We start from the raw sequence: 13,982 nt of genomic DNA, 5'->3' as shown, positions 1-13,982 counted from the left end.
CAGATTAATATATTTATAAGGTGTTTAAAGTCCAGTGAAGGAAAAGTATAGGGGGCTAGGAGGGAGTTATAAAGGGATCTTAATTTAGATTTGAAGGGGAAAGAAAGGCTTCTTTGAGAAAGCGCAACTAATTAAAACCTGAAAGATAATGAGGGGGTTAGCCCTCAAAATGGGGGAGAAAAAGCCACAGGCTCACTTTGAATTGGCGTATTTGGGAATGGGAAGGTCGTGAGGACCTTGGGTTTATCTGAAACAGAATTTTAGGCTCTGAGTGATGGGGTGGTGTGATTTGCTTTACATTTAAGAATAATGATTCAATTCCTGCTACTGATTTGGGTAGCTAAACCTGTTTTTTAAGAGAATAAACCTTGACATGTATACATTTCAGTGGTAAGGACTTGGCCCAGCAAGAAAGATGAGAGTGAGAAATGCTCATAGGAAAAGCAGTTGCTTATAATAAGGGGGCACCACCAGCTTGGATGCAGTGAATCTATTTCACAGGGCCTCTCTGCCTTACATGCCTTGGTGTGACCAGGCGAGTTGAACCCGAGGTGCACCCCTATAAATATGTCGCTACAAAGCAGGAAGCCTCATGATCGTGAAGCTTGTCAGTCATAATTCAAGATTTGAATTGGAACAAATTGTCTTCCTTTTATCTTAAAGATAAAAATATCCTGAGGATTTTTTTTATTAACTTTTAATTATTAAGAGGCTCTAGTTTTAGTAACATAAACATCTAAATAAAACACAACCTGAAAAGCATTCAGTCAAGATAAATTACATGTAAATTTGTAAGTGGTGGAGTTAGTTTGCATTCTTTTTCTCAAGGGCCTAATATTTCAGGGAAAAGGGAAATAATAATGTTAAAAAAATATCTTTTTATAGTCTCTTTGCATATTTGGAACATTACAGAAAGACAGTTATAAACTATCATTGCAAAGATTTTCTTTTTAACTTGACTTTGTGTGAATACTGAGACAATCTGGGGACTTAAACGTATTTATCATGTTACTGCCTTTGTAAGCTTTTCGTCCTGTTAGTTTTTCATGGCCACTCTCATGATGAAGGATTAACTTTAATCTTTCAGAATTCAGAATTCTGGATTGCACTTGTGTTTTAACTTTCTCCTACATTATTATTCATGTTTATATTTGCTTCCCTTCTACTTCCAAATAGAAACATCCAGTACATTTACCTGTTAAACATTTTCTACAATCTAGAGATTGTAGCCTTTCACTGGAATAATTGAACTTGGTAGAAGGATTCTAGAGATATATAAGAATGAGCATGAAATTGATTTGCCTTCAGTTCAGTTTCAATGTGCAGTAGTAGCAGAACTTGAAGTCAGGAGTAGGGCATTGGTGACCTCTGGGATTCGCTATCCACTGTGTCCTTCCTAGATATTTATTTGAACTCCCTTTCCACATCCTTTTCCATTCCCACTTTGACTAGATGTTATGCAGAATACCAACCGTGGAACCCCTGCCCTGGGGCGAATCATCACCTAAAGTGTTTTCCTCTTTACATGTAGTCTGTATACCCACGCTTGCTGGTGTATGCAGACAGTGTAAAATGTGTTCACAGTCCCTGCAACTAGAGATTCAGAATTAATCAGTGGGAGGCACGTGGGGCTTCTGTATCACATTGAGATGTCAGCTGTTGTCCCTTTCAATTCCCTGGCAGCACCTCAGGTAGTAAGCTAGAGCTGAATTATGCAGTGCAACCAGTCTTTTTTTTTTTTCATTCCAGGGGTGCTATTAAATAGTAAAGGTTTTTGCAACTTATGAATGAATTGATTTCTACTCCTCTTGAAGTTTTTTTTATCCTTCAGAAGTCCAGCAGACAACTGTTTTGCAGCTATCATCTTGCTTCTAAGTAGAAACCCAGTTATTAAAGACCCAAGGCCTTACCTGTTCATATGTGTTATTTTGGCCATATTGAATGCTAGTCCTACAAGCTTGCTGTTCTAAAGGCAGACAGCAGACTAGTGCTTACAAGCCAAGACTTTTACAGCCTGACTCTCTTAGCTACATGCCTTACAGTCTTGTCTTTGATGTAGTTTCACACATATGCACAGAGGGTTAATATCTTACTAAATAAGTACTTCTGCTCTCAAATATTTGGAAAGATATGGATGATGAATTCGGAGCTTATTAGTGATTTCTATATTATTTGATATTCATTGCTTTGTGTGTTTCTGGAATGGATAAACTGAAATTTATGGCAAACCCATATTTGTTATCATTATCTGCAGTAAATCTTTGCACACTGCAATGGGATTGTCTGCCTACACTCAATCAGCTTTATGCCCACTTACTGGAATATATCATCTACTGAAATTAAATATGACAAGCATTTGAAAATCTGGATCATACTCCCCTATCCACATGGCACCCAGGTCACTCTTGGGTGATGAATCACTGAAACATTTCTTTTAATTCAGATATTTTTCTACCTGCACTGCAGGATGAGATTGGCTTATATTTCTCTTAATTTACATATTTTTACAGGAATCTAACTAAGGTTATCATGTTTCTCTGAGTTGGTGACAAATGTTGATAGAACTCTGTAAATGTATTTTTATAAGCAAGCTGAATTGCATTTGATGTGATGGCCTCAATCTGACATTGTTGATGTTTTATAAATTGAGCAATCAGAAAAAATAATTTTGTATAGAAGGAAACCTAGCTCTAATTGATTATACTTTATGAGAGATTAAAATAGGAAATGTTGTTTAATATGTTATTGTTAGACAGCTTTTTGCTTTTGTAATCAAAAAAGCAATTCCAAGAGGCTGCTTTAAAAAAAAACAAAACCCTCTTTTCATTTTAAATATTCAGAGTTGCCCCCAACCACCAAAATAAGATGATAACTGAACATTTATTGAACCTTAACTCAAGGCCAGGCATTATGCTAGGTGCTTGAAATGCTGAACTGATTAAGACATAGCGCCTACTCTTGACAAACTCACAGTCCAATGGGAAGATTAGTATATTTAAATGAATATTTACTCTGGTGTGACAGGTACTATAATTGTAAAATTCACAGTGTATGGTAATGGCTCCAAGAAATGACACATCTTGCTTCAAAACCAAAGCTAATTTACAGAGTGTGAGCAGAAAGTGGGGTGCATGGCTTATAAAGAATTTTAAAATAGTAACAAATCCAATTAAAAGTTGGACTGTGTTTTGCTGTCATTATGCTGACAATTCTAAGCAGTGTTAGTGATAAAGCCTCTTCCTACTGGGATGGACTTCAAATGCCCTGCCCTTGGCCACCACTGGTGGTGACTGTACTGGGAGTGGTGAGGGGTTGAGGAGAGGGCCAAGAAAAGCTCCAGATGGCAAGGTGACATATTTTGTAAAAAGATGAGGAATTTCTCAAGTAGGAAATTCGGAAGGATATTCCAAGAAGGCACCAAGCACATATATAAAGACATATAAAACAGCATGCTTGACTGCAGTTCGGGGGAAATAGCAGTCATTTTCAATAGATACTGATGACCCATTCAATATCCATATGGGAAAAATATCAGTCTCAACCACCATCTTGTAAGATAATGTATTATACACAATAACCAGTTCTAAATAGCATGCAGATATAAATGTAAAATTTAAAACAATTATAGTTTTAGAGGAAAGTAGAAGGTGGTCACGGCCTTTGTCTTTTGAACGGGACACAAAAATCTTTAAAAGGAAAAATAGATGAGAACTTGGAACATATTAAAACTAAGTATTTCTCTTTTAAAGAGATATTATTAGGAGAGTTAAAAAGCATCTCACAAAATGGGAAAAGATTTTTCCCATTGCTTATATGTGAGTAAAACTTGATGCTTAGGATGTATGCAGAACTCTTAAAATTATGAAGGAAAGACATATAATCCAGTAGGAAAAAGAACCAGGCAATGGCCATGAAGAACTGCTTCAGCACAGTGTATATCCAAATGGTCAGTGAGCACATGAAAAGGCACTCAGCTGTGTTAGTCATTAAGAAAATGTGAAATAAAACCATAACATGATACCACTATACACCCACCAGTGCAGCTAGAATGAAGGAGGAGAAAATGTTCTGGCAAGGATGTGGAGCAAGTGGAAGGGAAGCTTTGTATTGTTTGCGGGTGCATAAGTTATCTCAGTACCATTGGAAAGTCAGCAACACCTCCTGGAGCTTTCTATGTGCACACTTAATAACCTAGGGATTCCGTGCCTAGACACATACTCCACAGAAATGTCCCATGTTTATCAAAAGATATGTAAAAAAATGTTCATAGCAGCACTCTTCACAATAGGTACTGGAAACTAACCAAAAGCCCATGAACAATACCTTGGAGAAAAGCTATATGTTCGTTAAGTAGATGACTCTATGGCAGTGAGAATGAACAAATGACAACCACACTCAAAAAAGTGGAGGCGTCTCACAACCCTGCTGAGCAAAAGTCGCATAAGAGTAGTAGGCAAAATAAGCAATGCTGTTCAGGGATTAGGCGGTGGTTACCTTGTGGGGTGGTGACTGTAGGCAGGCATGGGGTGCTTTGAGGCTGTTTCTTAAGCCAAGTACTAGGAACACAGCTCTGTGCGGGTGTGTTTTATGCATGTTTCTGTGTTTAAAAGAGATAAATGAAAAGGTTTTTTAAAAAATCCAGCATTGATAATCCAGGGAGTCAGTTCAGTATAGGATGTAAGTGGAAAATTGATAGAAGGTGAATCCATAGAGTTACATAGCAGCATATTATGAAATGCCTATATGCCATATTAAGGTACTTGGGGTGTATGGATAGACACAGTGGAGAACAATGAAGACTATGAAATATACAGTGGCTAAATGTACATTTCAAAGAGTTCTTTTATGGCAACAGGACAGAAAAACAGATGGTATGTAAAGAAACTGGAGCCCAGGAGATCATCCATTCATTTACTCAACACATATTATTGAAGGATTACTGTGTCAACATGGGGAATATGGTAGTGAACAAGACAAAGTCCTTGCCCTTGTGGAGCTTACCCTGTAGTGGAGAAAGCAGAAAACAAATAACACACAAATAAAGACACAAACAAAGTATCAAATTGAGCCGTTTTATAAAGAAAAGTTCATTAGACTAAAGAAATTGTGACACAAGGAGGCCGTTTTAGATATGGTAGTAAGAAAGGGACCTACTGAGGATGCGATTCTTGAGCAGACTTCAAAAGGACGAGTGAGTGAGTTATAAAAATATCTGAAGAGGAGAGTCCTAGGCAGAATGGACAGCAGATGCAAAACTTCTGAAAGAGAACAAGCTTGGTGTATGTAATATTCAAGGAGAATCACCAAGGATGAGAATGCATAATGGAGAAAGTGATTGGAAATAAGATCAAAAAGGTAACAAAGTGCCAAATTATAAGGGTCTTCTAAAACATGGTAAGGACATTGGATTTTCTGTTAGTCAAAAGATAGGAGGAGGCTAAATATCATGGCTGCTGCTGCTGCTGCTAAGTCGCTTCAGTCGTGTCCGACTCTGTGTGACCCCATAGATGGCAGCCCACCAGGCTCCCCCGTCCCTGGGATTCTCCAGGCAAGAACACTGGAGTGGGTTGCCATTTCCTTCTCCAAAATATCATGGCAGATGCCTCCAAATCTTGATGGGTTTTGATATATATATTTTGTTCATGCAAAGTCCAATGGGATGTGATCAAAAGGTTTTTCCTAGTCATTGTCCCTATCATAGTGGAGGGTCATGATCGCTTAGGTATGATATTTCTTCAATATTTGGAAGCCTCATCTTATGGTTTCAGGGTTACTCTAGAATGTTAACATTCTTGTGCCAGCAGATAGAAGGAAGAAGACACATGTAGGATCATGCACCTAGTACCTAGCCAGTTGATTTGGAAATGACACACTTCTGCTCTCATTTTTTTTGGCAAGAATGAGCCACATGATCCTCTCATATGCAAGGAATAACCAGGAAATGGGATCCCCAGCTTGGTAGCCACTTACCAGCATCAGTTCCATGAAAAAGGGGAGTGTGAATCTTTGGGGATTAACTAAATAAAATTTGACACAGGATTTTTATCATAATTAGGATGAAAAGCCATGGGAGAGAGATGCTGCTGCTGCTAAGTCACTTCAGTCATGTCTGACTCTGTGCAACCCCATAGACGGCAGCCCACCAGGCCTCCTCTGTCCACAGGGTTCTCTAGGCAAGAATACTTGGAGTGGGTTGAATAGGGTGTTAACAATGTCTTAAAAATTCCTCTGGCTGCTGATTGGATTATAAATTGTGGGTCTGGGGACATTGAAAGAAGGAAGGAGTCCAGTTTTAAGGAAGTAGGTGAGAAATAATGACGACTCGGTGTGATGGTAGCACAAGAGGATAAATATGGTTAAATTTGGGATAGATTTTGAAGATAGAGCCAGTAAGATTTGCTTATGGGTTGGAGGTGTAAGATCCAACCTAGAAGAGACGAAGGAAAGGATTTTGGCCTGAGAGACTAGGTGATGGGGGAGTACCATTTAATGAACTGTTGTCCAGATGGCATCTTGCTTCTCAAATGTCATCTTCTTAATTGTGTCTCTCATGCCACTCTATTTTACATTGTTGTCCCTGTGAATTCTTTCATTCGTTACCCATCCTTTATTATATACCGTGTAGTTTACATATTCATTATGTTCTGTATTGTCCATACTAGAATGTAAGTTCCATCAGGGCACAGATTTTGTAATGTTTGGGATGCTGATTATGCCATAGATTATGCAACTCTGGCAGAGTTGTCTGTCTCATTTATGGAATGAATGAATGTGGACACGGGAGGAGTAGGTTTAGGTGAGAGCATGAAATGAAGACCTTTGCTGAGATGCTTATTAGACATTCCAAATATGTTTAAAAGATAGTTGGATACACTGGTTTGAAGCCCAGAAAAGAGGCCCATGCATGGAGATATATTTTTAGTAGTCAACAACATATTGACAATAGATGTTTAAGGCCATGGAACTGGATAAGATCATGTAGGGAATTACTAGAAGTATGGGGTAATAAACTGGATCAGATACTGCTGAGAGGTTGAATAAGATGAGGACTGAGGCTGGCCATTGGATAGCAATGTGAGGTCCTTAAAAAAGAAATTTCATGACTCAGTTGGAATGAGACTCTGACTGGAGTGAACTCAGAAGACAGAAGGAGTTATGTTGTGGAGAAAATGAGTGTAATCAGAAAAAGTTTTTTTCAGAAATTATTACAAAGAGGTGCAAAGAAATAGGGCAGTATCTGGAAAATATCCAGCATCTGGAAGGATAATGGTCAAGGGAGGGTATCTTTTTTTAGGACTAAAGATATTACAGTGTGCTTTTATTTTGATGAGGATGATTCAATACAGAGAGAATAAGAAGGAGAACAGTCCTGCACAGAGAAAGGTCCTTATGTAGGTAAGGGGTAATGGCATCAGTGCACACAAATGATGGGGTTAGGAAAGAGAGAGTTCATTTTGATAAAAAACAGTTACAGTTTTGTTTAAGGCTAAGAGATTGCATATCTGAACAGTGAAACTAGGAAGGAGGAGATAGGTAAGAAGCACGTAGACTCAACATAGTCTAGTCCTGTGTAGAAGAAGAACTAGAACAGTGATTCTCAAACCCGAACACATATCAGAATCTCTTGCAGGGTTTGTGAAACGTGGATTACTGGACCCAGCCCATAGGTTTCTGACTCAGCTGGTCCAGGACTGCATCTGAGAATCTGCATTTTTAACAAGCTTCCTGAGGATGCTGCTGCTGCTGGTACCTGTTTCTCAGTACCGTGTGGGGTGTGGAGACCAGCAGCATCCCCCAGAAGTCTGTTAGACATGCAGGGTGTCCGGCTCCACTCTGGACCTATTGGATCAGATTGTGCCTTTTAACAAGTAGTTTATTTGCATGCCCAAGTTTGAGAATCGCCGTCCTAGGGCAATATTTTTCAGCCTTGTCCTCAAGTGATTCCAACATGCAACCATGATTGAGAACAACCGAGTCGGGGTGACTCCACAGTATATTGCCTGCATGACTAAGCAAATGCATGTCTCATTAAATAAGATAAAGAGTTCATGAGGAGGAGCAGGGGTGCGGAGGCTGACTGAGTTCATATTGTATTTGAAGAGTTTTTTCAGGACATCAGATGAAGCTATTCAGTTGAGTGTCTAGATCTAGGAAACACCAAAAGAGAGATGGAAAACTGAGTTACAGACCTGAGTGTCATCAGTGTTATGGAAGTAATAATTAACATTAGGGATGTTGAGGCAATCAGCCCAAGAAAATGAGAAAAATGGCAAAGAAGTCCAAGGAAGACAATTGACCAAGGGAGAAGAAGAGGCCCCTGCAAAGAAAGTGGGAACAGTAGAAAAGTTTGAGTGCAAGCAGGAGTTGGGCTTCCCTGGTGACTCAGTGTAAAGAATCCGCCTGCATGGGTTCGATCCTTGGATGGGGAAGATCCCCTAGAGAAGGAAATGGCAACCAGCTCCAGTATTCTTGCCTGGGAAATCCCATGGACAGAGGAGCCTGGAAGACCATAGTCCATGGAGTTGCCAAAGAGTCGGACACGACTTAGTGACTAAACAACAACAACAGGAATTGGCAAGGCAGAGAAGCCAAGGTGAGGGTTGTAGAAAGAAGGAAAAATCAATGATATTTTATATCTCAGAAAATTTTAACTCCAGTAAGATAGACTGAGAAGCATCAGTTATCCATCTTTTGGGAGCTCACAAATGGCCTTGCCATTGGCAGTTCTGGCAAAGGTTCTGGGCAAACCCCTAGTGCAAAAGTTTCACCAGGAAACAGGAGACAAGGAACTGGGATTGTCAGACACTGCCAACTTTTCCAAAAAGCTTGACTGTGCCAAAAAGGACAGAGTGATGAGCCACTAGAAGGAGATGCTGGTGAAGGCAAGTTTTCAACTTGGCCAAGACCAGAATCTTGCCACTGGCCATTGGGAAAGAGCCATTGGTTAGTAAGAGGGAACCAAGGTGTCAGGAATCATGGGGTCCAGGGCGTCTGTGGGGTTACCCTTAGGAGGAGCAAGAAGGTGGGTGTGAATACAGATAAATTTGTAGTTGAAGGGTTTGGATGTGGGGGAATTTATTCCTAATAGCTTCCATTTTCTATAGGAAGTAGGGGTCAAAGTCATTTGCTTGGAAACAGTTGGGGATTTATTATTCTTATTTTTCATGTATACTTTCACAAAAGACAAAAACCTTTTTATCTACATGTAAAATATATAATATACCTGTGTGTGTGTGTTAGTCGCTGAGTTGTGTCTGACATTTTGTGACCCCATGGACTGTAGCTCACCAGGCTCCTCTGTCCATGGGATTCTCCAGGCAAGAATACTGGAGTAGATAGCCATTTCCTTCTCCAGGGACTCTTCCCCACCCAGGGATCGAACCCAGATCTCCTGCATTGCAGGCAGATGTTTTATTGTCTTTAGCTACTGCTACTGCTACTGCTGCTGCTGCTGCTAAGTCACTTCAGTCGTGTCCGACTCTGTGTGATCCCATAGACGGCAGCCCACCAGCCTCCCCCGTCCCTGGGATTCTCCAGGCAAGAACACTGGAGTGGGTTGCCATTTCCTTCTCCAATGCAGGAAAGTGAAAAAATAAAGTGAAGCTGCTCAGTTTTATCCGACTCCTAGCGACCCCATGGACTGCAGCCTACCAGGCTCCTCCATCCATGGGATTTCCAGGCAAGAGTACTGGAGTAGGGTGCCATTGCCTTCTCCGGTCTTTAGCTACTAGGGAAGCCAATTATATATCATAAACTTCATTACTTAAAAATTAACCCATTTCCATACCCTGACCAGAAAACATCACTCATTGACCATTAAGAATATTCAAAGTTGAATTCTTTCCCAATATCCTTATTTTTGAACTATTTTTCCTTTAACACTTCCTCCCTGTTTCATTTATAACTAAAATTTGCCCCTAATTTGATAATTTCTCATTGTATCTCTCTTCTGCTTGTTAAGCTGGCCACTGGGGTGTTTATTCTTGCTGGTTCCCGTGCGATAAAATGTTTACTCTGTAAATTCTCACCATGCCCATGTCATTCAAATTAATTATTTTCAAGCAAGATTTCTGAATGCCAAACCTCTTCTCATAGCCTCAATCACGTGAAGGTAGTCTTTGTGTTTTTGAGTTATAAATGTATATATTCTTATATAGAATTTAAACCACATAAAAGGAAGAAGTATAATGCTGCTGCTGCTGCTAAGTCGCTTCAGTCGTGTCCGACTCTGTGCGACCCCATGGACGGCAGCCCACCAGGCTGCCCCATCCCTGGGATTCTCCAGGCAAGAACATAGGACCCTTCCCAATTGTGTGCACATGTGTGTGTGTATTGCTTTCTGTGCCCGTCACATAAAGTCCCAGTGAAGTCAGGTGGGAATGCTAATTTGTCTCTAGTCCTGGATGAGAAACCTTGGTTTCTTATGGAGGGAATGGCTCATTTTATGTCCCTGCTATGTCACTCTGTACAGTATGTGTCTGCTGTTTCTCTTTGATGAATTGATCCTTGTGTCATCCAAACAGCATAAAACCTACCAGGCTCTGTTGGTTTTTCATTATAAACTATTGGGGTATAAGTTTTTTAACTTATACATTGTTGAAGGTGGATATGATTCCAGAAGTTTGATGGGGTCCCCTTCCCTCTTGACAGATATAGGCTTTGAGTCCTTCCATGTCTGGCCCATTTGCCCAGCTCTAATGGTGGGCTGGGGTCTACCTCAGCCTCCCAGTTACCAGCAGACAGAGATCTGCGAGGTGGGGTGGTGAGGTGGGCCCACCTGAGGATCTAAACCTACTGTGCACTTCCCATGGAGAAGGAAAGCCGAGGAGGGCAGGGGTGCAGTGTTTCCCTATCCCCAATACTATGACCCAAGGAGGTTTGTGCTCTGACCAATTGGACCATCCACTTTTCCCCATAGAGAGAAGTGGGAAGAGATGGGTAAGAGGTACTGCATTTACCCCATCATGGGCAGGAGAGCTGACTTCTTCACTGTGAGTAGTAGGAAGGATGAACAGAACATACAAAACTGAGGCTTAGAAAGATGAAGGCAACTGTTCGTGACCACACACTAGTGGTTGGTAGAGTCTGAATGCAAATCCAAATTCAGTTCAGTTCCGTTCAGTCGCTCAGTCATATCTGACTCTGCAACCCCATGAACTGCAGCACGCCAGGCCTCCCTGTCCATCACCAACTCCCGGAGTCCACCCAAACCCATGTCCATCAAGTCGATGATACCATCCAACCATCTCATCCTCTGTTGTCCCCTTCTCCTCCTGCCCTCAGTCTTTCCCAGAACCAGGGTCTTTTCCAATGAGTCAACTCTTCACATCAGGTGGCCAAAGTATTGGAGTTTCAACTTCAACATCAGTCCTTCCAATGAACACCCAGGACTGATCTCCTTCAATATGGACTGGTTGGATCTCCTTGCAGTCTAAGGGACTCACAAGTCTTCTCCAACACCACAGTTCAAAAGCATCAATTCTTCTGCGCTCAGCTTTCTTTGTAGTCCAACTCTCACATCTGTACATGACCACTGGAAAAACCATAGCTTTGACTAGATGGACATTTGTTGGCAAAGTAATGTCTCTGCTTTTGAATATGCTATCTAGGTTGGTCATAACTTTCCAAGGAGTAAGCGTCTTTTAATTTCATGGCTACAGTCACCATCTGCAGTGATTTTGGACCCCCCAAAAATAAAGTCTGTCACTGTTTCCACTGTTTCCCCATCTATTTCCCATGAAGTGATGGGACCAGATGCCATGATCTTAGTTTTCTGAATGTTGAGCTTTAAGCCAACTTTTTCACTCTCCTCTTTCACTTTCATCAACAGGCTCTTTAGTTCTTCACTTTCTGCCATAAGGGTGGTGTCATCTGCATATCTGAGGTTATCAATATTTCTCCCAGCAATCTTGATTCCAGCTTGTGCTTCTTCCAGCCCAGCGTTTCTCATGATGTACTCTGCATATAAGTTAAATAATCAGGGTGACAATATACAGCCTTGACATACTCCTTTTCCTATTTGGAACCAGTCTGTTGTTCCATGTCCAGTTCTAACTGTTGCTGCCTGACCTGCATACAGGTTTCTCAAGAGGCAGATCAGGTGGTCTGGTATTCCCATCTCTTTCAGAATTTTCCACAGTTTATTGTGATCCACACAGTCAAAGGCTTTGGCATAGTCGATAAAGCAGAAATAGATGTTTTTCTGGAACTCTCTTGCTTTTTTGATGATCCAGCGGATGTTGGCAATTTGATCTCTGGTTCCTCTGCCTTTTCTAAAACCAGCTTGAACATCTGGAAGTTCATGGTTCACATATTGTTGAAGCCTGGCTTGGGGAATTTTAAACATTACTTTGCTAGCATGTGAGATGAGTGCAATTGTGCGGTAGTTTGAGCATTCTTTGGCATTACCTGTCTTTGGGATTGGAATGAAAACTGGCCTTTTTCAGTCATGTGGCCACTGCTGAGTTTTCCAAATTTGCTGGCATATTGAGTGCAGCACTTTCACAGCATCATCTTTCAGGATTTGAAATAGCTCAACTGGAATTCCATCACTTCCACTAGCTTCCTAAGGCCCACTTGACTTCACATTCCAGGATGTCTGGCTCTAGGTCAGTGATCACACCATCGTGATTATCTGGGTAGTGAAGATCTTTTTTATATAGTTCTTCTGTGTATTCTTGCCACCTCTTCTTAATATCTTCTGCTTCTGTTGGGTCCTTAGCATTTCTGTCTTTTATTGAGCCCATCTTTGCATGAAATGTTCCCTTGGTATCTCTAATTTTCTTGAAGAGATCTCTAGTCTTTCCCATTCTGTTGTTTTCTTCTATTTCTTTGCATTGATTGCTGAGGAAAGCTTTCTTATCTCTCCTTGCTATTAGTTGGAATTCTGCATTCAAATGAGTATATCTTTTCTTTTCTCCTTTGCTTTTCACTTCTCTTCTTTTCACAGTTATTTGTAAACCCAGATTGGTGTAACTTAAAACTTTAGCCCTTGTGAAAATGAACCTTACTTCCGTGATACTTCCTTCATTGTGAAGGCTCACAGAAATGTAATACATTCATAGTCACAGGAGATTAGGGATCAGCTTTCTGGTACATATATAGATGGCCAGGGATTTGCTTGTGGGTTTATAGATGAAAAAAGAGAGAGCCCAGAAATGAGCCCCAGACTCAGAACCAACTCTAAGCTTAAGAGAAGACAGGTCCATGAGATCATTCCCCAAGTCTCTATCCTTCACTTTCTAGCTTCACTCACTCTGAGATGCCTTGATGTGATATGACAGCTGATTTCATTGGTCCCAGTAATAACTAATTTGAAAAAATCAATTGACTTGAAAAATTAGGAAACTGGCCTATACTGTATATTATTATTTATGAATGATGTAGAAACAGAAAAAAGTGCCTGCTTAGAAAGAAAATTGGTCTATCATGTATCTAGAGTTCTGCAGCTTTTGAATGAAAGGAAGGGGAGTATCACTTATTATCACATGTACTTGAGAAAAATAATTTGATCGGTGGCTGTTCTCAGTGGTTTTGTGTTTCTTTCAGATGTTGCCCATTTAATGTGGTTTGAAAGACTCTATGTTTGGCTTCAATGTTTTGAAAAATACATCTTGTACCCAGCAATCATTTTGAATGCCCTCACAACGGATGCATTTTCAATAAGCAATTACCGGCGACTTGGTACCCAGTAAGTGGAGAAGTTTTTTCACACTATGATTTGAATCAACACGTTTTCAAAATCTAGTGCATTTTCTCTGAACAGGCTGCAGCAAGAGCCAATTCTGTCTACTAATGATGGGCCAAGTAACAGTAAGCCATGGTGGCCTTTTACTCAAACTTGCTGTGGCTAGATGGTTATTGTAGAAAGACTGGGGTGCAAACAGAGTTAGATCTGCTTGAAGTGATCTTGGAAATAAATTGTCAATAGATTTGAAAATCATCCTGTGGAACAGTAGTCAGAAGCCTTAATGAGATGATGG

The 13,982-nt window shown here is 40.5% G+C and overlaps 1 protein-coding gene across 2 annotated transcripts in view; it reads left to right on the top strand.

Annotated features, from left to right (window-relative positions):
• PCNX2 (pecanex 2) overlaps window positions 1-13,982 on the top strand; it is a 311,392-nt gene that overhangs the window by 153,175 nt on the left and 144,235 nt on the right. For both annotated transcript variants that reach the window (XM_070781873.1, XM_070781874.1), the window contains one exon: window positions 13,549-13,690. In XM_070781873.1, coding sequence (XP_070637974.1) covers window positions 13,549-13,690 — 142 coding nt within the window. The remainder of the gene's footprint in view (window positions 1-13,548; window positions 13,691-13,982) is intronic.

Source organism: Bos indicus, chromosome 28 (assembly GCF_029378745.1).
Source record: "Bos indicus isolate NIAB-ARS_2022 breed Sahiwal x Tharparkar chromosome 28, NIAB-ARS_B.indTharparkar_mat_pri_1.0, whole genome shotgun sequence".
Lineage (NCBI taxonomy): Eukaryota > Metazoa > Chordata > Mammalia > Artiodactyla > Bovidae > Bos > Bos indicus.
Note: the sequence above shows the minus strand (reverse complement) of the source record. Positions and strands in the feature narration are given on the sequence as shown.